At 38.1% G+C, this 22,520-nt stretch overlaps 1 protein-coding gene across 5 annotated transcripts in view; it reads left to right on the top strand.

Annotated features, from left to right (window-relative positions):
* Positions 1-22,520, top strand: part of RASEF (RAS and EF-hand domain containing) — a 53,607-nt gene that overhangs the window by 18,470 nt on the left and 12,617 nt on the right. For 4 of the 5 annotated variants that reach the window (XM_026674869.2, XM_087957848.1, XM_026674875.2 and 1 more), the window contains exons 4-12: positions 4,571-4,666; positions 5,823-5,900; positions 6,464-6,579; positions 6,664-6,732; positions 10,128-10,212; positions 10,812-10,903; positions 12,863-13,097; positions 13,633-13,770; positions 21,924-22,071. In XM_026674869.2, the coding sequence (XP_026530654.1) occupies positions 4,571-4,666; positions 5,823-5,900; positions 6,464-6,579; positions 6,664-6,732; positions 10,128-10,212; positions 10,812-10,903; positions 12,863-13,097; positions 13,633-13,770; positions 21,924-22,071 (1,057 nt within the window). The remainder of the gene's footprint in view (positions 1-4,570; positions 4,667-5,822; positions 5,901-6,463; positions 6,580-6,663; positions 6,733-10,127; positions 10,213-10,811; positions 10,904-12,862; positions 13,098-13,632; positions 13,771-21,923; positions 22,072-22,520) is intronic. The other variant, XM_087957847.1, reaches the window with a different exon arrangement.

Below are 22,520 nucleotides of genomic sequence, written 5' to 3'. Positions count from 1 at the left end.
GGAAGCCGTTAGCTGTCAGTACTTTAGTCAGGGTGCATAGTTCAGTCTTAATGTGTGTCTTGTCTGCCAGGCGTTTGGTTCTGGTAATTAGTGTTTTAGCCACGGAGTTTATCTGTGCTGGGTGGTGGTGGGATTGGGCGTTGAGGTAGCGGTTGGTGTGGGTTTTCTTCTGGTATATGGTGTGTCCTAGTGTGCCATCTGTTTTTGTAGATTAGTACATCTAGGAATGGTAGTTGCTTTGTTTGTTTCTGTTTCCATGGTGAACTTGATTTTGGGGTGTGCGCTGTTTAGGTGTGTTAGAAATTGTTTAGGTTTTCTTGTCCATGGGGCCAAATCACGAATGTGTCATCGATGTATCTTAACCATAGTTTGGGTTTGAGGATGGCATTGGCCAGGGCTCTGGATTCGAATTCTTCCATGAACAGGTTTGCAATGACAGGTGACAGTGGTGATCCCATGGGAGCTCCTTCTATTTGTTTGTATCTTTGTCCTTTGTATATGAAATATGTGTTGGTTAAGCAGTGTTCTGTTAGTTCCATGAGGTGTTTAGCTGGTTGGTATTTATTTTTGATGATATATATATATATATATAGAGAGAGAGAGAGAGAGAGACTGACTGACTGACTTACTCTCCTGGAGGAGCGTTCTACTTTCAACCACGGGAAGGCATCACCCCAAGCTACAAATACTAATAATAATTTAAAAAAATTAATTAAAAATTAAAGTCAGAGGCAAGAGAATCAGTCATCCACAATGGAAGGTGACAATGCCTTAAAAAAAACAACAACCCGCTCCAAGACAAATAAGTCCCGAGATAAGCCAGTGGGCCCCAAAAAGGCCTCTAAGGCGGAGGATAAGGATGCTCATAGATGGCACCTAGCTTTGGAAAGGCAATTGCAGAAACGAGCCAGGGAGGCAGACAAGATGGTTATGACACAACAATCTGATCAGGACCCAAGTCCATTGTTGGGGCCCTAGGACTTATCCACCCAGCCCAGGCAGGCTGTTTCTGGACAACCTCCCATAGGCACATCTCCTCCAATGAGCACTGCCTGGCTAATCCCAGAGGCAACCTTCACCCCCATGGTCGCCAGCCTAAGACAGGAGGAGGGATTACCTGATACTATCCCCATCGAAATGAGGCAATGGATGGAGATGGCAATTCAAAGGGGCATGGCGGCTGGAGTTCAGCAATCCATCAGGACCAGACACTTCTTGGCCGCTTCGGATGCGGGATCCCTGTCCGCTCAATCCTTTGCGCATATGGGACAACATCAAACTCAGGTATTCCCCAATATTCCTAACATACCAGCCCAGGGCCTTCAGGAGGAGGTAGAATTTGAGGATCAGGATGTTCCCATGGAGGTGGGGTCGATCCATCAGATGGACTTGGGGTTGTCAGAGGCTGACCCACTAGAACAGGGAATGTCAGACGACGAAGGCCTCATTCCGGACCAACCTACTTTTTCTGGCCTTTTTCGTCTGCACCTCTTTAAATCCTTACTGTTCAAGGCAAATACTAGGCACATCAAACCCTCATCCATTGTCAACAGGGTCTCAGGACGAATCCGAGGATCTAATATTCTCACAACTGGCTAATGAGGCGGAAAATATTCCTGTCCCTCATATGTTTGCTGAATTAGTACAAAATCAATGGGCATCAGCAGCAGCATACCCAGCCCCAACAGGGTACGATAAACGATATTATAATTTGGCAGCAGAGTTTTCAATTTTTTTCAAAACGCCGGAGGTGGATGAGCCCATTGTGGCACTGGCCTCTTCTTCAACCTTTCCCAACGAGGCCGAGGAAGCCCTGAGACAGGAAGAAAAGAGAGCAGAGTTAGCACTCTGTAGGGCGCACGTTTCTGACGCCTGGGCCATTAGGGCAGCTACAGCGCCGTCCTTTTTTACACGGTCCTCCCTCCGATGGCTCTTCCACTTGAGGGATATATTGCCAGCGTCAAATGTCAGAGCCCACCAGGACATAGCTAAAATTATTGCAGCAGCAGAATTCTCCGCCGACGCCACATTTAATGCAGTCAAATTCTGTCTAGGGCCATAGCATCTCACTGTATCAGCACAGAGACTGCTATGACTCAGACATTGGCAGCGGATACCAAGCATAAATGCAAGTTGGCATCAGCCCCAATATCAGGGATAAATTATTTGGCAGTGTCTTGGAGCCCCTGCTTATTGAGAATAGAAACAAGAAAAAAGTGCTTCCCCCTCTCTTTCGGAGGTCTGAAAACAGAACGCCCCAGTCGTTTCGAAGGGGTTCCTTTCGGCCCTACTATCAAGGCCCATTCGTTCCCAGATCTCGGAGAACATCAGGCTACAGATCCAGTTTTAGACAGGATAGGTCTGAATCTTCCTATAGAGGTCAGTGGGGAGGTCAAAACAAGAAACCGCAGAGGCACCGGAGGCCGATGTTTTCGTCGCCCCAAGTGAGTCCTTGACAGCAGTTCCCATTGGAGGGCGGGTAAAATTGTTTGCTGATCAATGGGACAGCTCCACCTCTGGTGCGTGGGTCAAGGACACTATTAGGTTTGGTTTGGCGCTAGAGTTTCAATCCTCCCCGAACTTTTTCATTAGGAGCCCTAGGTCCACGGACCCCATTAAGAGGGCGTTGATGCAAGAGGCTATCAATCATCTTCTACATATTCGGGCCATTAGAGAGGTCCCATCTTAACAGCGGGGTCACGGCTGTTACTCTCTATTGTTTGTGGTCCCAAAGAGTTCGGGGGGCTGGAGGGCAATTCTAGACCTCGAATGTCTGAACAGATCATTGGTTTATCGAAAATTCAACATGACTACTCTCCAGTCCATTCTGCTCAGCATTAGAGAGAACGATGTCCTGACCTCCATAGATCTCACAGAGGCTTATCTACATATACCAATTAGACCTGCTCACTACAGATATTTTAGAATCTGCTATTGTGATCGGCACTACGAATATATCACCATACCATTCGGTCTGGCTTCGGCCCCTAGGACTTTTACCAAGGTCCTTGCGGCCTTGGCTGCCTCACTCAGGATCAAATCTATTCACTTACAATGTTATCTGGTGATATTTTAATTTTGTCATCTTCCAGACATCAAGCAAAATTGGATACCAAGATTACTCTGGAGACCCTTCAGGGTCATGGCTTTTCCATAAATTGGGATACAAGCCATTTGATTTCCTCAACTAGGTTAGTTCATTTAGGGGCAGTGATAGATACCGTGGAGAGCAAGGTCTTTCTCTCTCAGGACAGGTTGAATAGTATCTAGTCTTTGGCCAGAGAGATCAGAGCCTTAAAGAGGGTTTCCATGGCAGTTCTGTCTCAACTGTTAGGGAAACTGATTTCTTGTATTTCCATTGTGCCTTGGCTCGATTCCATTCTAGAGAGCTGCAGTGGTTTCTGCTACCTTTCCAGCGATCCGGAAGAGCCACTTCCAACATCCGGATAAAGGTACCGCACAATGTTCTCTGATCGCTCTGCTAGTGGTCGGAAAACACGATAAACAAGGGGTGTCTTTTCAAGGAACCTTACAGGGCAACGATCATAACCGATGCCAGCCCGGTAGGATGGGGAGCTCACTTCCAATCCCACACTGCGCAGGGAATTTGGACTATTTCCGAACAATCACAAAGCATCAACCTGTTGGAGCTGCAAGCAGTTCACCTTACGCAGTTTTCTACCCCTTTTCCAATCTCTCAAAATAAGCACGAGACTCTAGGATTCACAAGCTACCCTAAGTTATATTACGATTTTAAATTAGGTTCTGAAATAAAGTTTGCAAAATATGGTTTATAGCTCAGTATATTGTATGAACCAAGCTAATTACCAGTAAATAAATTCTAGTTAAACCAATTTATGTGGATCTCGACAGCTAATAGCAATGGTATACAATAATTATAATCTTGGTTCTGATTATAAATTGCTTTTGCAGTATCCCTAAGTTTCAAAAAATATTGTTTTTCTCCTGTGGAGTAAGGAAAACTTTCTTTTAGAGAAGGAAAAACAAACTTGCAAGTAATGTGTGAACAATGGACATTTATGACTTCTAAGGAATGGGTTTGTATTTGATAAAACAATAACAAAGTGTAAATGGGTATTTTCTGCATATTAATTGCGATCTAAATATTAAGAGCAGCCTATAATTAGTTTGCTTATCATTCTTGAAATTCTGATCATCTTACTCTGTTCTTCACAAATATACTGTTAAAAAGAAAGACTCCTCAAATGTAAATGCAAGATTGCTGTGATATTTACTTTGTGGGATAGTTCTGAATTATCAGTTTTACTAGTACATAGTTTTTATTGAAGCAAGGATGACTTGTGACACAGTCAAATAGTACTTTGTGTGCTAATAATTATTGTAGAGTATGTGCTTTGCATTTATTTCCAGGTGGCAGAGAAATGAAACATGTACTATAGCAAATCTTTGGGCATATCTAGTCATATATGAATGCTTTAAGATTGGCCAAATATTTTTGACTGTATAATTAGAACAGATACTTGTTCTGCTGAATTAGAGCTGCTTAACTCTGCCATTTGTAATTTAACAAATGTGTAAAATGTTTCAGGAGAAGCGTAAAGCAGAAGAAGCTTTGAATGATCTCAAGCGTCAATATGAAACTGAAGTGGGAGATCTCCAAGTGACAATAAAAAAACTAAAAATGGTATGTACACGGGTGGGTTTCTACCAGTTCTGTGCACCTCTGTAGAACCGGTAGCTCTGAAGAGCAGCAGACATAGAACCGGTTCTATGTCTGCTGATGTTTTTGCCCACCCGCCCACCCGGGCTCTTACCTGATCTTTATTTCCTGATTTTTCAACTTCAGCTGCCGAACGAAGCACAGCTAGTAGTTAACCCTGTCGTATCCCACCCCTGTATGTACACACTTAATACATGGGGAAGAGTGCATGGTTAAATAGACCCAGGCCTGATTCTCTGTAAATGTTCTGCTATCTTTCAAGCAAATAAGCAGACAAGAAGACTGGACTTCCGTTTTATTGAAATATGAAGTTCACATATTTTAATCCCTGAGATAACAGAACAAAGTGATACTTCCTTAAAAAGGAAAGGAACTGTGTTCTATGGTGTGGTTATTAATTAGAACTAAATAGCCTTAATTGTGCCCTTCACCCTTTTTACAAGGCAATTAGTCTTTAGTTATTTCAAAAAGTGGGAGGTTAGCTCTATTGTATTTGGGAGTAAATCTGCTCATTGAAGTCTTGGGTTTCTGTCTGCAATTCCTACTCTGAATAACCACAAATAAGAATCTTTTGACCTTAGTGAGCCTTTCTACAGTCACATGCCTTTTGGTTACTCATTTCCCTAATAATAACAGTTTTTGACAATTTGTTTTTGAATTATCAAAGCATCTGTTAAATCTAAATAGACTTTGATCAGCTTGAAAGTAAGGATTTAGCTTCTGGCCTAAAATGAGCAGCAATTCCTTTTGTTGACAGAATGGGAAGCCTTTCTGTGAATTGAAGATTAGTTAATTCTTACTTTCCAGTAATTATTTTAATTTTTCAGTTATCATTATGCAATAGTTCTTTGTTCTTCAGTTATTCATTGCTACATACCTTAAATTATTTGTATCAATAATGACTCATGAAATTAATGACTAGTTTAATATGTAGTACTGTTTCAAGTTAGTTTTTAAATTAATAAAAGTAGTTTATTAGTTTTAAAAGCTGCCCTCAAATAACCTATACAGAAAGCAGTTGAGTTCTTGAGTATTTTTGTGAAAGGTTTGATTCCCTTTGCATTGTGAGGTAATCAGATAAATTTTCTTATAGCGTTTACATTTTCTTTATTGTTTACAGCTTGAGGAACAATCTAAACACATTAATCACAAAGAAGATTTGGCAGTATTAAAAAGAAGGATACATGATCTGACCTTGGTATGAGTTTCTTAAAATTTTCTCATTTCAACATAACTAGTATTTTTGTTGCCTCTTCTGGCTTGGTGAAATTTGACATTTTCTTGAACTGTCAGGGAGTTCAAATGAATGAATAGAATTTTAGGGAGAAAAAAACCATTTTCCCGGATATATGGTGTGTTTAGCTCCATATACAGTATTAACAACTAGTTAGTGGGTAAATGGTGTGTGTAACAATAAAATACAGACTGGGCCTTAGATGGAGACATGTTTTTCTACTGGTGGACAGTGAGATGGAATTTTTATGATTCTGTGGCCTTGTGTCATGAATATCTATTCTAGGGAGTTTTGAAAAGCCACAAACAGATTTTGTGGTAAAAGAGGTTGGGTACAAATGGGAAACCAGTGCAGAAATAATTAATCCCTTTATTTTAAACTGGTGACTGTTCAAGTAGTTCACAGGTTGGTGAAATAATTTATCAAAGTAGCCATTCAAATAATCATAAAATTTGTTTAATTTCATGAATCATCATTGCATGAATTACTGTTTTTGAATGTTTTGTTTTTAAAATTTCTGTTTTTAGGAAAACCAGAAACTTAAAAAAGATCTTATGGAAGCACAGACAAATATAGCTTTCCTTCAGAGTGAATTAGATACTTTAAAAAGTGATATTGCAGATCAAAGTTTGAATTCAGAAAGGTAAGGAAATATCTCTAGAGATACATAGTAAGTTGTTGTTGGTAAAAAACCAAACTAATTCCCCCTAAACTATTCTTTTTGCAGAGATCTAGACATGATCAGAGAGTACACTGAAGACAGAGATAGCTTGGAGAGGCAGATAGCAGTATTACAGTAAGCTGCTAAATAATTCTGTTTTTAAAATGTTTTCATTTATAAATTTTGATATTCAGAAGTTAGGATCTCCAATGGGGAAAAGAAACAGCGCTTTCTTTATCTGTGAAAGAGGAGCTCTTTTTTGCAAAAGGTGTCTCCAGTTCCCTGATCTATATTTTAATCAGCCTGTCTGTAGATAAAACTTAGTCAAAGTATTAAGCTGCATGTGACATTATAGGAAACTGGTAAGATCTTTGGAAGCATTCCTTTTTTCAGAAATAAAATTTAATCATTTTTATATATTAATTTTTATATCTCTCTCGACTAAAGTCTATAATCTTACAGGTTTTTTTTTAGGTCAATGAATTCTAAACAAGCATTGTTCACTGCATTTTGTTTTTTTATTTGTATGTTCCTTTCCAAAAGGACATATTTATTTAAAACATTTATTTAGCTGCCCATCTTCTAACCAATGTTAGGCAGGTTTCAATCAAAATTTAAAACAACATAAAGAACCATATTAAAACTATAAGACTAAACAATTAAAACAGTGGTTATTACATTACATGTAACATCTTAATATTACATTAAGACATTGGTCCAAAGTACCTGAAAATACAGTATAACGACCATAGTATCTCATGCTTATTTAGTTACTAATACCTGGTTGAATGTTCATGGCGGGGTAAAATGAACTGGAGGAATTGAACCAATCTGCAGTAAAATAGATAAATTCAAATTGAATAATTCTGTCTGAGAACTAAGATGGAGGCTTTGCTCCAAGAACACATGACTACTGAGGTGGCTACCTAGAATCAGTCTTCTCCAAATAAGCTTTTAAATAACCCCTCTGGAATAATCTACTTCGACCTTATTCTATGATCTTTGTGGTGACATATAAGCACTGGGTGTTATTGCATCTCTGTATTTTTTTAAAGAGATTATTTGCATTGTGAAACAGTCTGTTTATGACTCATTAAAGCACCTACATTATTTTCTTACTGCATAGAGACTGTGGAAAGGCTTCTTCTGCAACTGTGGAGTCTTGAACAAAGCTGTTTTAGTGAGGCAGGTGCGTTAGGTCCCCACATATTCCAAAACACATTCATATTCAAAATGTGAATCTTGAGCATTGCAGAGGCCTAATACTGTGTTTCTCCAACAATACGACCCCCCAGCATGTTTTCTAGGCATAAAATTAAATTAAGCCCCTCCCCCCAAATTTAGGCCTATTTTAAAACATGCGAAATGGGGGGGAAGGCGGAGGGGAATTTGCCGTTAGGAGCGCCCCGCGGGCAGCCACACCTTGCCACCAGCCGCTCCTAACGGCTGATCATGGCGGAGCGCAGAGGGCTCCCTACCCTGCCAAGCGCTTTTGCTGCAGACCAGGGTATGGTGTTGGTTGCAGGCCAGGTCAGCGGGCGGGTGGTGGTGGTGTGGATGTCAGCCTCGGCAGGGTACTTTAAATCGCGAGAACTTTGGCGCCCGCCGCTGCTGCTTCCTCCACTGCTGTTGCTTTCCCTTCGCATTCCTCCACCGGCAGCGTTTCAGCCACTTCTCGGGCGGGGGAGCCGCCTCTGTAGCTTTCATGGTTCCCTGGCCCCTCTCTCACCAGCGCCGTCTCCAACAACAGCGGCAGCGCTGGCGGGAATCGTGGAAGCTACAGAGGCGGCTCCCCCGCCTGAGAAGCGGCTGAAACACTTCCACGGTTCCCGTTGGTGCTGCTGCTGTTCTCTCGCCAGTGCCGGTGGGAACTGTGGAAGCTACAGAGGCGGCTCCCCCGTCCGAGAAACGGCTGAAACGCTGCTGGTGGAGGAAAGCGAAGGGAAAGCAACAGCAGTGGAGGAAGCAGCTGCAGTGGGCATCGAAGTTCTTGCGGTTTAAAGTGCCCTGCCAAGGCCGACACTGCCGCCGCCCACCTGCTGACCCGGCCTGCAACCAACACCATACCCAGGTCTGCAGGAAAGGCGCTTGGCGGGGGTAGGGAGCCCTCCACGCTTTGCCATGATCAGCCGTTAGGAGCGACTGGTGGCGAGGCATGGCTGCCTGCAGGGTGCTCTAGGCGAGGGTGTGTGTGTGTGTGGGGAGAAATTAATTCACCCCCGAAAAGACGGCCTAGCTGTTTTTTCGGGGCTCAAAAAAAAAAAAAAGAGACCCAGCCTTATTACATGAGAAACACGATGTTTATTTTAGAAATAAATGCCATTTTTGTTTCTTCCTGTATACTGGATTTCATGGAAGCATTCTGAGGGGTTTTTGCTCTTTTAAAAGTTTTATCTTGATCACTTTGCTGTGATAACTTTTGGATTTCAAAGTATTACGTTTTAAACATGGGAGAACATTAAAAAGTGGGCTCCCCACCTTTATTGGTTGTGTAAAATAATACAATCAGTTCTGCTGCTTCAAAGTGCTTTAACTTTGTACAGGTTGAGGCTTACATACAGACAAAAAGCAAAACTTAGTTGCAGCAGACTGCTCAGAGCTTCACTAAATTATTTTACGACCTTATGCATTTTTAATAATTCGATAACTATGCCATTCTTTCCTAACCTGATGCCTTCTAGATCTGAATTTCAACTCCCATCACATATCAAACTCTCTGAGAATGATGAAAGGTTGTAACCTAAGATACATGGAGGATTTCAGAATCAGTGAGGGTGATGCAAAGGGGCTTTATGGCGTTTAAAATGAAAATTCTCATCTCTTCTGTAGTGCCTTATCATGTATGCACAGTACTTTGATTTGTCTTCCTGTTCATTTGGATTGGGGGGCCTCGTTTTTCGGATTTGCAAAAAGGCAGTTTAAATAGGGAATGAAAAATCAGCAGTTACCTTGGCCCTTCTCAAATGAGCAAACATGGAGCAATTATAGGAGCAATTATTTCTTTTTCCTGTTTTGGGTTAGTGGTACCCATATATATGATAACCATTATAGGATTATAATAAGGCTGTACTAACACTGAAAGAGAGCCATTTTTGGTGTAGTGGTTAATGCATCAACTAGAAAGTAGCCCTGCTTTAGGTGAAAAGCCAGCTGGGTGTTCTTGGGCCACTCTCTCTGTCAGCCATAAGAAGCATGCAATGGCAAACTGCTTTCAAAATTTTGCCAAGAAAACTATAGGGGACTTGTCCAGGCTGTTGCCAGGAGTCAAAAACTGACTCAAAGATATACACATAGGAGATATACACATAAAAGATATACACATAAAACTGACTCAAAGATACAAACATAGACAGAGACACATTTATCAAACCATTTATTGAACCATTCTGCCATTTTCCTAACCTTGATCAAAGGCACATGAAACCTCTTTCATTCTCTTATTTTTGTTGAATTTCTTAACACCAACTTAAACTGCAATTGCTAGGGTTGACTTCTTGTAAGGCAATTTTTCCTCTCTGTCTTGATTTTAGGTCAGCTAACAGGAAACTACATGACAGTAATGATGGCTTAAGAAGTGCATTAGAGAATAGTTGGAGTATGTATAACAGATCACTGGTAGGTTTGAACATTGCATATTCAACATGTAATTAATTATATGTTAATTAGTATCTTTTTTTTTCTTTTAGACATCTCAGTGAAACACCTAAATTGGAGTCAGTGAAATATAATAAATATTCTGGATTTCTGTCAAAACTCTCCTATGCTTTTTAACCTGGAAATAAGCCATGCGTATTTAATGAGGCATAAATATACATATTTTCATAGGATAACTCCTTGTCTATTTAGAACCTCTCCCCTGAATTATTTAGAATTTTATCTTGAGAAAAAGTTTTGGTTATTGAATCTAATGTTATTCATTTTATAATTTTATATTTTTTATTATTAAAGTAGGTAGCATGCACATATAGAATTATTATTTTATTTCATAAAACAAATTATTTTGGGGAAAACATTATACCAAAGGGATGCTTCATTTATATCTCTACCCTTGCCCCCAATTAAGCACATAACAATTGAATATGTTTTTGTTTTGAATTTTCCAAAATTGAAATAGCTGTGATGAAGAAAAAAATGTTTTGGTAGATAAAGATGATCTTAAAACAACTTTTTCCAGGTTATCTGAAAACTTTCTAATTCATGTGTGTATTTTTCAGCGTCTAACAAATATTTCCCCTGGAAACACAATCTCCAGAAGCAGTCCCAAATGTGGTCGTGGCCATTTCCCCCAAAATCCACAATATGACAGGTAGAATTGATTATATCTTTAAAATTATGCAGTTTGAAAAACTGGATATATATGTGTTAAATACGGTAATATCCTAGTCAAGCAGTTTTCTTCCTTTCAAATTCATTTCTTTTTCTAGAGCTTCATGATAAGGTTGGTCTTATTCTTAGGTTCAATCTCTGACAATCCAAGATATGGTCGAAAATAATGAACATAGAATAATAGGGTTGGAAAGGACCTTGGAGGTTTTCTAGTTCAATCACCTGCCCATGGCAGGAGATCCTATATTATTTAGAACAAAATGGCTGTCCAGTCTCTTCTTGAAAACCTCCAGTGGTGGAGGCAAGCCGTTCCACTGATTAATTATTCTCACTTAATAAAAGCTATTTCATTGTTGCTGTGCATAATTAAACAATGAGGTGCCTGAGCAAATTCTGAGTCTACAGTTCTTATTTTCAATACCTGGAATGATCTGAGTTCATGACATTTCCACCTCTGATGTTCCTTTCTTTATTTCAAAAACCTCATTTAGGTCTGGAAATCTATTTTGGATTAGCCAGCAATCTTTCATAAAACGATTACAGTTACTAAAAGTTGAAGGACAGGGTGATGTTAGTCTGAGGTATCCAAAAATCCAAAAGGAATCTGGTAGCACCTTTTTATAGCAACAGGCAGTGCAGTAGAATGACTAGATTGATGTAGATTTAAATTAGGGTGACATCAACTGGAGAGAAAAAGAGAATATTTGAGTGGTAACAACCAATGGTTGTCTGTCTTTTAGTAGATTCTTCTGAGAATCAATCTTGATCTCTAGATTTGTCTGTTGATCTTGCTGAGTGGGTAATTTAATCTTTGAAGTGCATAGTTTAATTCCATCAGTGGAGCGTCTCTGTCAAGAACAAATGTGGTGTAAAACCTAGCTTTGTGGTGTGCTCAAAATGGAAAATAGAAGCAAGTAAGATACTCATGGCAGTCTGTAGTTTCCTATAGTTTAGAGGTGGCAACCTTAAGACTTGAGGGCTTCAACTCCCAGAATTCCCCAGCCAGCATGTCCGCAAGTCTTAAAGTTGCCAAGGCTGGACACCCCTGCTATATGTATAACATAATATTTATGGTAACTAATATACAACATTGGTTGCCTACCCTATGCTGCTCTCTAGTGGAATCGAATGAGCATCTAACAAGGGACATGATTGTTTGGAACAGCTGTATTGGATTTTGTCCCTGAAAAATCCAATACAGTCCCTTTTGTCCCTGGATTTTCCCGAATTAAAGATAATACTTCTCATTCATTAATAATTTTGAATGGGAGCCTAGAATTTTTACTCTCTGGAATAATTTTGTAAATGTAAGACTTGGTATTATGTATATCACCTAAGTTAAGAAGAAGGCTTCAAGAAATACAAATTTTCTGTAAGTTTCCAAAACAGAGTCTCTCTGGCATGCTTTTTGAAAAAAAAAAAGGCTTTAAAGAGATGTGTGTCCTATTCAATGTTAAGGACAAAATTTGAAGGACTTTGAACATTTTTTTCCCTTAAATACGTTTCTTAAACTTGAATGCTGACAAATTGGGATATAAATACCTTAGTGAAAAAAGCATATAAAAATAAAGTAGGTCTTAACTTCTTTCCTGTTGTATTTTATTTAAATGTTTTAGCTTTGTACCTCAAAAGATGTTTAACTACGATTAGACTACTGTAGTGTAATGGAAAAGGATAACCACATTACATTACATACTAATGTTAAAATAGAAGTTGTAAGTAACTTCTAAGTAACCATTGGCATGTAGTTCTGCTCTTCTGATTTAATGTAACAGTATAATTACTCATATCCTTTGTATATTTCCCCATGTGAAATATAATTGGCTAAATGTTTAGACTAGAGGATCCCAGCACACTTCCTCAAATTTGTTCCATAGCAGATGAATCCCTGTGAGGTAGGCTTGGTTCCAAAAGTCATTTCTCCTTATATCCCAATCAGGTTGTCGCATTCATCTTACGTGGATGAAGAGTATGACTCCCTCGCACTTTGTGATCCAATGCAGAGGATAAATTGTGAAGTTGACAGCTTGCCTGAAAGCTGCTTTGATAGCGGCTTGTCTACATTAAGAGATTCCAATGAATATGATTCAGAAGTGGAATCCAAGCATCAAAGAACATCTCAGAGAACACAGGGTCTGCAGGAAAGCTTCCCGGGTGATGCTTCTGACACAGACGTAAGCTATGGAGTGTGTTAACCATACATTTTAAAATGTTCAGATTGGTGTTTAAAAGCAGAATCACCTCCTGCTTTTCAGACAGTGAACTAGAACCTCACATAAGATGGAAATACGTGTGTTTAAATATGTCAAGGAACTGCAGGTTTTAAGTTTAATGTGGTTAATTGAGCACATTATTTCTGTGGTTGCTCCTCACAGAGTTTTGGGGGAAGAGTGCATGCTTGCTTATTTATTCATTGCATCCCATCCTGTAGAATGACATAGTAAAAAAAAAATATCCATCTTAACCTACAGGGAAGAGACTGTCTAAAATTTTAATAGATGGAATGGAATAGAGGAAGAATTTACTCCAATTCTCCAAGGGGAATCTGTAAATGCTACTCATACAAATGAAAAAAAAATCTTGTACGGCATGTATCAACCGAGAGTCAAATTGGATTATGTCAGTAGTTCGATCTCTCTCCCTCTCTCTCACTTTCATTAATAATAGTGTTTTCCAAGGCAGGTTAGTTACACGCCTTGTTTTCTGCAGGTCCCAGACATACGAGATGAAGAGATATACAGTCCTGATGACGTAAATACAGTATTGTTTTCGAAGCCCGACCAACCAGTCAGTCGAAGCAATTCTGGAGCTTCAACAAGGAAACACATCCCAGCATTCTCTCCACAGGTATCAACTATAGAGTGCCATATTTACTCTTAAAACCACGATGGCTGAGATTGAAAGGGCACCCTTCAGAACAACCAAAATGTCAGTGTATTCAGTGTATCCTGGAAACTTTTAAGCTCAGATTCTTTTTTGCTTTCCCATGTGTCATTTCATTTTTTCACTTTCTTTTTACTGTCGAAAGATACTTTCCATGTGGCATGAAGGAGCAGCTGATGGAAGTCTGAGGCTTTTTTTTTTTTTTTTGCAGTGAAGAACTAATCATGTTATTCTTTTGATGACACATTATCCTAAGGCATATTTTATTGAATAAATAACTATAACTAGGTTCATAGTACAATGCATTGTCAGGATCAAACAAGCTTGGCTTAGCATAAGCATCCGGTACTATGGATGCTTTTTCAGATGCAAGCTTCACTGATTTTATTGGCTGTCAGATTATTATTTACAAAGCTCAGTGAAATCTTCAGAAAGGGTATGCCAACATCTTGTCTTGTTGTTATGTAACTGAGTTTCTGAAATTTTATCTTTGAAAGTCCTTTATAACTTAAACTTTAAAAATTAACCCAAACAAAAAGAAGTCCTGCAGTTAAGGCATGTTATCTAATATAAAAATGTACTTTATGACATTTTTATAATCCATTGTAAGACATGAAACACCTTTAAACATAATTTTTATTACAAGAAAATTTTACAGAGGATTAAAAAATTAGTAATTTAAACAGAAACAATAGAAAAATGAAAAATGATGTAAAATAAAATAAAAAGTGAGGAACTGCAAAAGAGAAAGAAGAAAAGATATCTAAAGAAGTGACTTCTGTTCTTCTTTGCAGCAGTTATATTCATGTCACCTTCTCCACTTTTATAAATTTCCTATCTCGGTTTCTTTCTTCCTGGAAAAAATCTCATTTTTAATCAGTAAATCCAGAAATCACCAGACATAAAGACACAAACTACTTTAAAATCTGTCGGAGGTCCACTAGACCAATCTTCCCTGCCTGTTCTCCTTTAAAACTGTTGGAGGAATAGGAAATATACCTCTGAGTTCTGACAAACTTGCTCAGACTTCATCCCTGAACTCAACAGTAAATTATAGATCTCCAGACACTTAATCTTTAGTTCAGTTTCTCAGTTTGACTTGGCAGAAAGCTTGCAAATACAGCTTGGCTAGATTAGAGAATTTACTGCAGATGAGAACAAAGCATCCCATGTAACAGCCGATTGCTCATTGCAGTGCCAAGACCTCAGGGAGTTTTATATTTTCTCAAGGCTTTAAATTCAGGCTTCTTGCTCTCACCCTTTTGAATTAAGGGTTATTTTGTATGTTGTTTGGTGACTGAGAGTTTGTGATATGTTTGCATAAGGCTCATCTTCAGTCTGGGAATTCCTAATTCACATTTGCTAACTGCATCCTTTATTTTCTTGGCCAAAACAAATGTAAAGGGAACCATATTGGGAAGGCTTATTTACTCCATTGTTTCATTACTGATAGCTACCCAGATGACCCTCTTCGTTCCAAAGTTTTTATTTATTTATGTATTAATACCATAAGAAATACAGAAATAGAAAAAAAAATAGTAGGAAAGGTAAGGAAAAGGGGAGGGAAAAGTGAGGAAAAAGAAAAAAAAGGCATTTATTTCTGACTTCCGTTGATGCTGTGGAAAATAATAATAACATCAAACCTCAACTTTTTATTTTTACATAATAGTATGAAGTAGCCATTTCTATAACAAAACCCAAAGTCAAAGTTTCATTTTTTCCCACCTTGAGCACAAAGTCCAGAAGCGGCTTCAAGTAGAAACAAAAGTAGTTGTATTTTTGTCTTTAATCAAAGCAGCTGGTTTAGCCATCTCTGTTAGGGTTTGGGGATTAACCCCTAGAAGAGTATTGCAGCAGTAGTCAAGCCAGGAAGCCAAACGAGAGTGGAAGGGCCCCAGAGTATACACACACTGAACACAAACACTGTTTGTAGTTTAAATAGTTTTTAATCCAGTTAGAGTTTAAGCATTGTCATTCAGTCCATTAAGTCATTCACAGTATTTCCATCCAGTAAGACTCACTAGTATAGTCCAAGTTAAGAGTCCTTGCAATATCTTTATCAGCCGATAAAGATATCTTCTCCTCCTCCGGTTTCACTCTCCAGAGAAACAAACACTGGATATTCAGTAGAATTACGCAGTAAATCAGCAAACAGTAGCAAACAATAACAGTTCAGTCACAGGCACTCACAGTCAGTAATCACAGTTAGTCGCAGTAGCACACAGTAACAGTAAGTCACAGCAGCACACAGTAACAGACAGACAGTAAGCTTTCCAGCTTCTAATGCTTCCTTATATTGTAACTTCTAACCGCACCCTTAATCGGCTACTTGCCTGCTGCATTGTGCTTAAAGTGATAAGCACTTAAACCATGATATCTAAGTTTTATATATTTATTCACCCAAACCATATTTGGTATCAATGTTATACCTAACATACTCCCCTTTTGGGTGAAATAAATATATAATACCTTTACAATCTTATCCCATATTTTTCACAACTCTCCTGGTGCTTACTGGCACCTTGGGCTTTAGTAAAATTATCAGCTAAATTGTCCTCCGACATACAGTACTCTAGCTGAATCATCTTACTTCTTACAGATTGTCTCACGTTTAGGTATCTTAGATCTGTATGTTTGCTCCTTGTTTTTTACTCCAATATTTGTGGCCATTTGAATTGCTGCCTGATTATCTTCATGTATAATTATAGGATAATCTACAGTTATACCTATATCAATTAACATTTGTTTATACATTATTAACTCTGTACATAACAATGATAAACAGGAGAATTCTGCCTCCATAGTAGACAAACTTATATGCTGTTGTCTTATTGACTTCCAGCCTATTAATGTCTTACCCAGCATTATGGCTGTTCCTGAAGTCGACTTTCTAGTGTCTCTTTCTGATGCAAAGCTAGCATCTGCATAAGCACACAAAATTAAATCACCCTTTGGTTCTAAATACAATGAATAATTCATTGTCTTTTTAAGATATCTTAATATCCTCTTAGCTGCAATCCAGTGTCTTTCACATGGTGCAGAATTGAATCTAGCCAACTGATTCACACAGTACGATATATCTGGTCTAGACCAATTACTAATATAACTCAAACTACCAATTAAAGATTGATAAATCACCTTATCAAACTCAGGGCTTTGTTCATCAGTGTTGCTAAACTCCTGACTCATTGGAGTCTTAGCTGGCTTACAAAGCTCCATCTTGTAATCTTTTAGCAATTTGCTTATCTTATCTTCCTGAGATATCTTAAAACCTTTCCGTGTTTTCTTTATATTCAAACCGAGATACTTCTTTATCTCCCTAATTGCTTGATCTTTATTCTCTTTCCTAATGATGCTATTATTTTATTTGCTTCATCATTAGTTTCAGTTATCAAAGCAATATCATCTGTGAATAGTAATAATAATGATACTTTCCCATTTGTCTCCCTCTTAAACAGACATGGATCGGCTAAACCAGCTTTAAATCCTATATTGTCTAGTTCCTTTACAATATACTGGTTCCATTCATAGCCTGATTGTTTTAGACCATAGAGACTTTTCTTTAACAACCAACAATCATTATTATCCTTATTTTCACTTTTAATACCAACAGGTTTTTTCATATAAATAGTATGTTTTAATGGGGCGTGCAAGTAAGCAGTTTCCACATCTAGATGGTTAACTATATAGTTTTTACTAGCTGCCCACACTAAAGCTGCTCTCAAGGTTGCTGCCTTAAGACTAGGTGCAAACACCTCATCATAGTCATTAGCATTCTGCCTAAAACCTTGGGCTACTAACCTTGCCTTATGAATTAAATTACCATCTTTATCTGTTTTTACCTTAAATATCCATTTGCAGCCAATGGATTTCTTTCCTGCAGGTAATTTGGCATTTTCATACACCTTCATATCACTTAATGAATTCAGTTCCTTATTCATTGCTGCATACCATTTTTCTTTTTCCTTATTAGGATACTTTTTAATTTCTTCAATAGAATTAGGAACTTGATTAATCTGGCACACTGTGTTAGCCTGGTACCTATCAGGCGGTCTAGATACACGTGTAGTTCTTCTGGGAATTACAGGGCTTACAGGAGGACTTTGTTGAACTACTACCTGTTCATCTTCCTCATCCTGTTCAGCTATTGAATCTGTTTCTTCCTTTATGGGCACTATTTCATCCTGTATTTGTCTCTTTACTTTATTTTTAAAGTTACAGGGATAACTAATGGGATTTCTATAGGATTCAATAATTACATCTTTATTGGCATCCTGTTCTAATTTCTCCCATCCTTCATGTTCTAGAAATTGGGCACTAGCACTACATAACACTTTAGATGTGCCTTTCTCCCAAAATCTATATGCCCTATGGTTTGCCTGATAACCAACGAAGAAAAATCTTTTAGCTCTATGTTGCCCTTTTTTTCTGAGTTGTGCAGGAATATGCACCCATGCTGGTGCACCAAATGTGTGCAGATAACTTAGATCAGGTTTCCTGCCATGCCATCTGGTGAATGGAATTTCACCTGTTGTTGTATTAACAACGTTGTTCAATATGTTATTAGCACACATTGTAGCCTCCCCCCACAAAGAATCAGGTAACCCAGAATCATTTAACATTGTTCTAACCATTGCCTGTAGTGTTTGGCCTCTTCTTTCAATAAAAGCGTTATGTTCTGGCCTGTATGGAGCAGACTTCTTATGCTCTATTCCTGCTACCTTAAGTCTGTTCTGGAATTTGTTATTAATAAATTCCGTGCCATTATCTGTCACCAGGGTTATCAGTTTACGTTTAGACTTTCTTTCAGCAAACCTAAGCCAATTGAAAAAATGTTGATATGTTTCAGTTTTGCTTTTCATTAAATAGCAAAACCCATATCTAGAATAATGATCCATAATGCTCAGTATATATCTAGCACCCCCCAAACTGGGTTTCTTTGGACCTATTATGTCTGCAAATACTACTTCTAAAGGTTCTTTTGTTTTGAAACCATTTAGCCTATTTGCAGGCAATACTTTGCTCTTATCTTCACAGCAAACATTACAACGCAAATATTTATCACAATGTTTTAACCTTATTCCTTCAGATAACTCAACTGTACGTTTTAGCATTTTAAAATTTACATGCCCCAAACGCCTATGCAATAAATGGATACATTCTTCATGAGGCTTTATATTATTAAATACAGTTTGAGCCTCCCCTTTCTTACTATTATCTAAGACATATAATGTTCCATTTAAAGCTGCAGTTACCCTTTTGTTATCTTTTTCAATTATGCAATTATTATCCTTAAAAGTAATTACATAACCTAATTTATCTAATACCCTTACTGAAAGCAAATTAAACTTTAGTTGCGGTACATACAACATTTTTATATCCTGGTTTATGCACGGACAACGTGCAAAACCTTGACCTTTCGCTTTCAGGTTCCAGCCATTGGTAAGAGATATATGTTGAGAACTTGTAGACATTTTTATAAATTTTGTCTTATCTCTTGTGATGCAGTGGGATGCGCCACTGTCAACCACCCATAGATTATTCTTCACATCAGAGTTGGTAAACATGGCTAGTTCAAATGCGTTCTTTGGCTTTTTTACATTCTGGCTTTTTCTCTTTTTGCAGAATCTTGCCAAATGTCCTCTGCCTCCACAATTAAAACACTTTTTAATTGTGTATGCCGTTGAAGATAAATTCTCTTCTTCCGGGTGCTGTACTTTGCTTTGCTGGTTTCTTTCAAGCTTTGAAGATAATTTCTCTTCTTTCTTATCTTCTCTCAGCTCGTCACGCTCACGCCTTCTTCTGGCTTCTTCTAGTAGCCTGCCTGTTATCTCGGTTAATGAGAGGCTTTCTTTTGGCAATACCTCTAACGAAGTCACATAGTCATCATAGCTTTGATCTAATGAAGATAATATTATGTAGACTTGTTGCAGTTCATTAAATATAAGCTCTTTTTCTTGCAAATCTTGAAAAATGCTCTTCATACAGTTTAAATAAACTAACATATCTCCATTCCTCTGAAGATGCGTTGAAAAAGCTTCCGTGTAAGATTTATATGTGCTCCTACACTGTCCCGAACATAAATCTTCCTGAGGTTCTCCCAGCAGTTTGCAGCATTTTCTTCTCCACGAATATGGACAAGCTGCTGATCACAGAGAGTCAGTCCTATGATGCATAAAGCCTGCTCATTCTTCAGTTTAAAGTCTTGTAACTTTTCTTTATCATCATCATCAGCAGGATCCCAGCTACTCACATCTGGTGGGTTTGCAATAATGTCCCACAAACCTTCTCTGCGTAGAAGTAAACTACATTTCATTGACCATGAAACATAGTTTGTTCCATCCAGCCTGGATATCATGGACAGTTGTGACAAATTTACTTGTGCCATTACTCTTCAGATATTTTGACTATTTTAAACTAATTAAAACAGTTTGTTTTTACAGTAATGTGCAACTCACCAACTCTCTCTGCTATTTCCTGGTTAGTTAGACTATGCTGCTGGGCCCATAACCAATGTTAGGGTTTGGGGATTAACCCCTAGAAGAGTATTGCAGCAGTAGTCAAGCCAGGAAGCCAAACGAGAGTGGAAGGGCCCCAGAGTATACACACACTGAACACAAACACTGTTTGTAGTTTAAATAGTTTTTAATCCAGTTAGAGTTTAAGCATTGTCATTCAGTCCATTAAGTCATTCACAGTATTTCCATCCAGTAAGACTCACTAGTATAGTCCAAGTTAAGAGTCCTTGCAATATCTTTATCAGCCGATAAAGATATCTTCTCCTCCTCCGGTTTCACTCTCCAGAGAAACAAACACTGGATATTCAGTAGAATTACGCAGTAAATCAGCAAACAGTAGCAAACAATAACAGTTCAGTCACAGGCACTCACAGTCAGTAATCACAGTTAGTCGCAGTAGCACACAGTAACAGTAAGTCACAGCAGCACACAGTAACAGACAGACAGTAAGCTTTCCAGCTTCTAATGCTTCCTTATATTGTAACTTCTAACCGCACCCTTAATCGGCTACTTGCCTGCTGCATTGTGCTTAAAGTGATAAGCACTTAAACCATGATATCTAAGTTTTATATATTTATTCACCCAAACCATATTTGGTATCAATGTTATACCTAACAATCTCTACTAACTCCATCAACTTCTGCAGCCATCAGATGACCCTTCATATAAGCAAGACATCAGTTCATTGGCCTTCAGGACTACCAACAATAGAAAGTCATTTTTTTTATGAGTCACTCCTTTTAAAGGCAGTTATGGTTTGTGGTAGCAGATTTCATATTATGCAGAGTGGAAATACATATTTTTATGTTGTTAGTAAATCAATGTTATTGGATATGTGGGCACTGTATCCTTTATAAATGATTAGGAAGTATACATTTGAACTTGTACAAGCTCAGCATCTCTTTCAATTTCTCTTTTTTAATGACATCATTTATTAAAGCAGCCATATCTTTAAGTGAGCCTCACTTGCCTGGAAAAATGTGATAGCAGCTTTAATAAGTAGAGCAGTTGCATTAGCACAGGTTTTTTTTTTAAATCTTTCCTTAAAGAATGTTCAAAATATGTATAGCCCTAGTGAATCTCCTGAAAGAAAAAAAAAATTCTAATTTTTCTCACCTTTAATTTCTGTATGAACGGATGTCATGCTACCACTTTTTAAAAGGCTTTGATTGACAAGGAAGTCCCTGCATCCTTCAGTTATTTCTTTGATAACTTTAGTTAAATGGGAAGATGTATAGCTTTCAGTATTCTAAACTGTACTATACTGCAGGATTTATAGAAAGCATTGCAATATTGACACTGCAATATTTGTGTTTTCATTTTCACTCCCATCCCAATGATGTCTGATGAAATATTTTCCTCATGCTAGTCTTCAGTAATGAAGATGATGATCATATCTAGAATTATCACCATAACCAATTAAGTGGTTGGTTAGTATGTACACACACACACATATACACACACATATACACACCCACATGCTATTTGTTGCTCCAGCGTTGGTACTGACAGCCTGACATGTTTTAAAAATAAGATTGCTGAATCAAAGCTTATTATTATTTTAACGTTGTCAATATGGTACATGTTTTGCTATATTAGGTTGATTCTATACACAGCAACTCCAGATATCCAAGCTCAGAGAAGGCCTACAAGATAGTTCTTGCTGGGGATGCAGCTGTTGGAAAATCTAGCTTTCTTATGAGGCTTTGCAAAAATGAATTTCGAGGGAATACCAGTGCAACCCTGGGTATGTTTTTTTTATTTTCCTTTTTCTAGGGCACCCATAACTGCCTGAGCTAATTGATGAGCTTTGAAGCTATTTTCCCCTCAAAATACAAATACCATGTTCTGATTATAATAGTTTGTCTTTCAATCACCTCTACATTTGACTTTTCCCAGGGACCTTAAGACATCATATGTGGCTTTGTCCTGACTTATCTAAAAGCTTCTGTTGAAGTTAAAGGGAAACAGGAGCAGACAGTAAAGTGACAAAGAAATGGAGATATAGTTAGATCCTTTCTCCAAAAGGACAGTAGATAGTAGAAATACCCTCCACCACTTTAATAATATAAATTTAAATGTTGTATCCAAAATGTTGTAAAATAATTGCTGAGCATCCCAAGAGTAAGATTATAAAAAAGAGAAAGAAAAAAACACATTTGACCAAAAGTGTAATATAGCTTTTGACACTATATT

The sequence above is a fragment of the Notechis scutatus genome, chromosome 2 (assembly GCF_049901735.1).
Source record: "Notechis scutatus isolate UNSWTSFEM ecotype Mainland chromosome 2, rNotScu1.2, whole genome shotgun sequence".
NCBI lineage: Eukaryota > Metazoa > Chordata > Lepidosauria > Squamata > Elapidae > Notechis > Notechis scutatus.
This window is presented reverse-complemented; position numbering and strand designations above follow the sequence as displayed.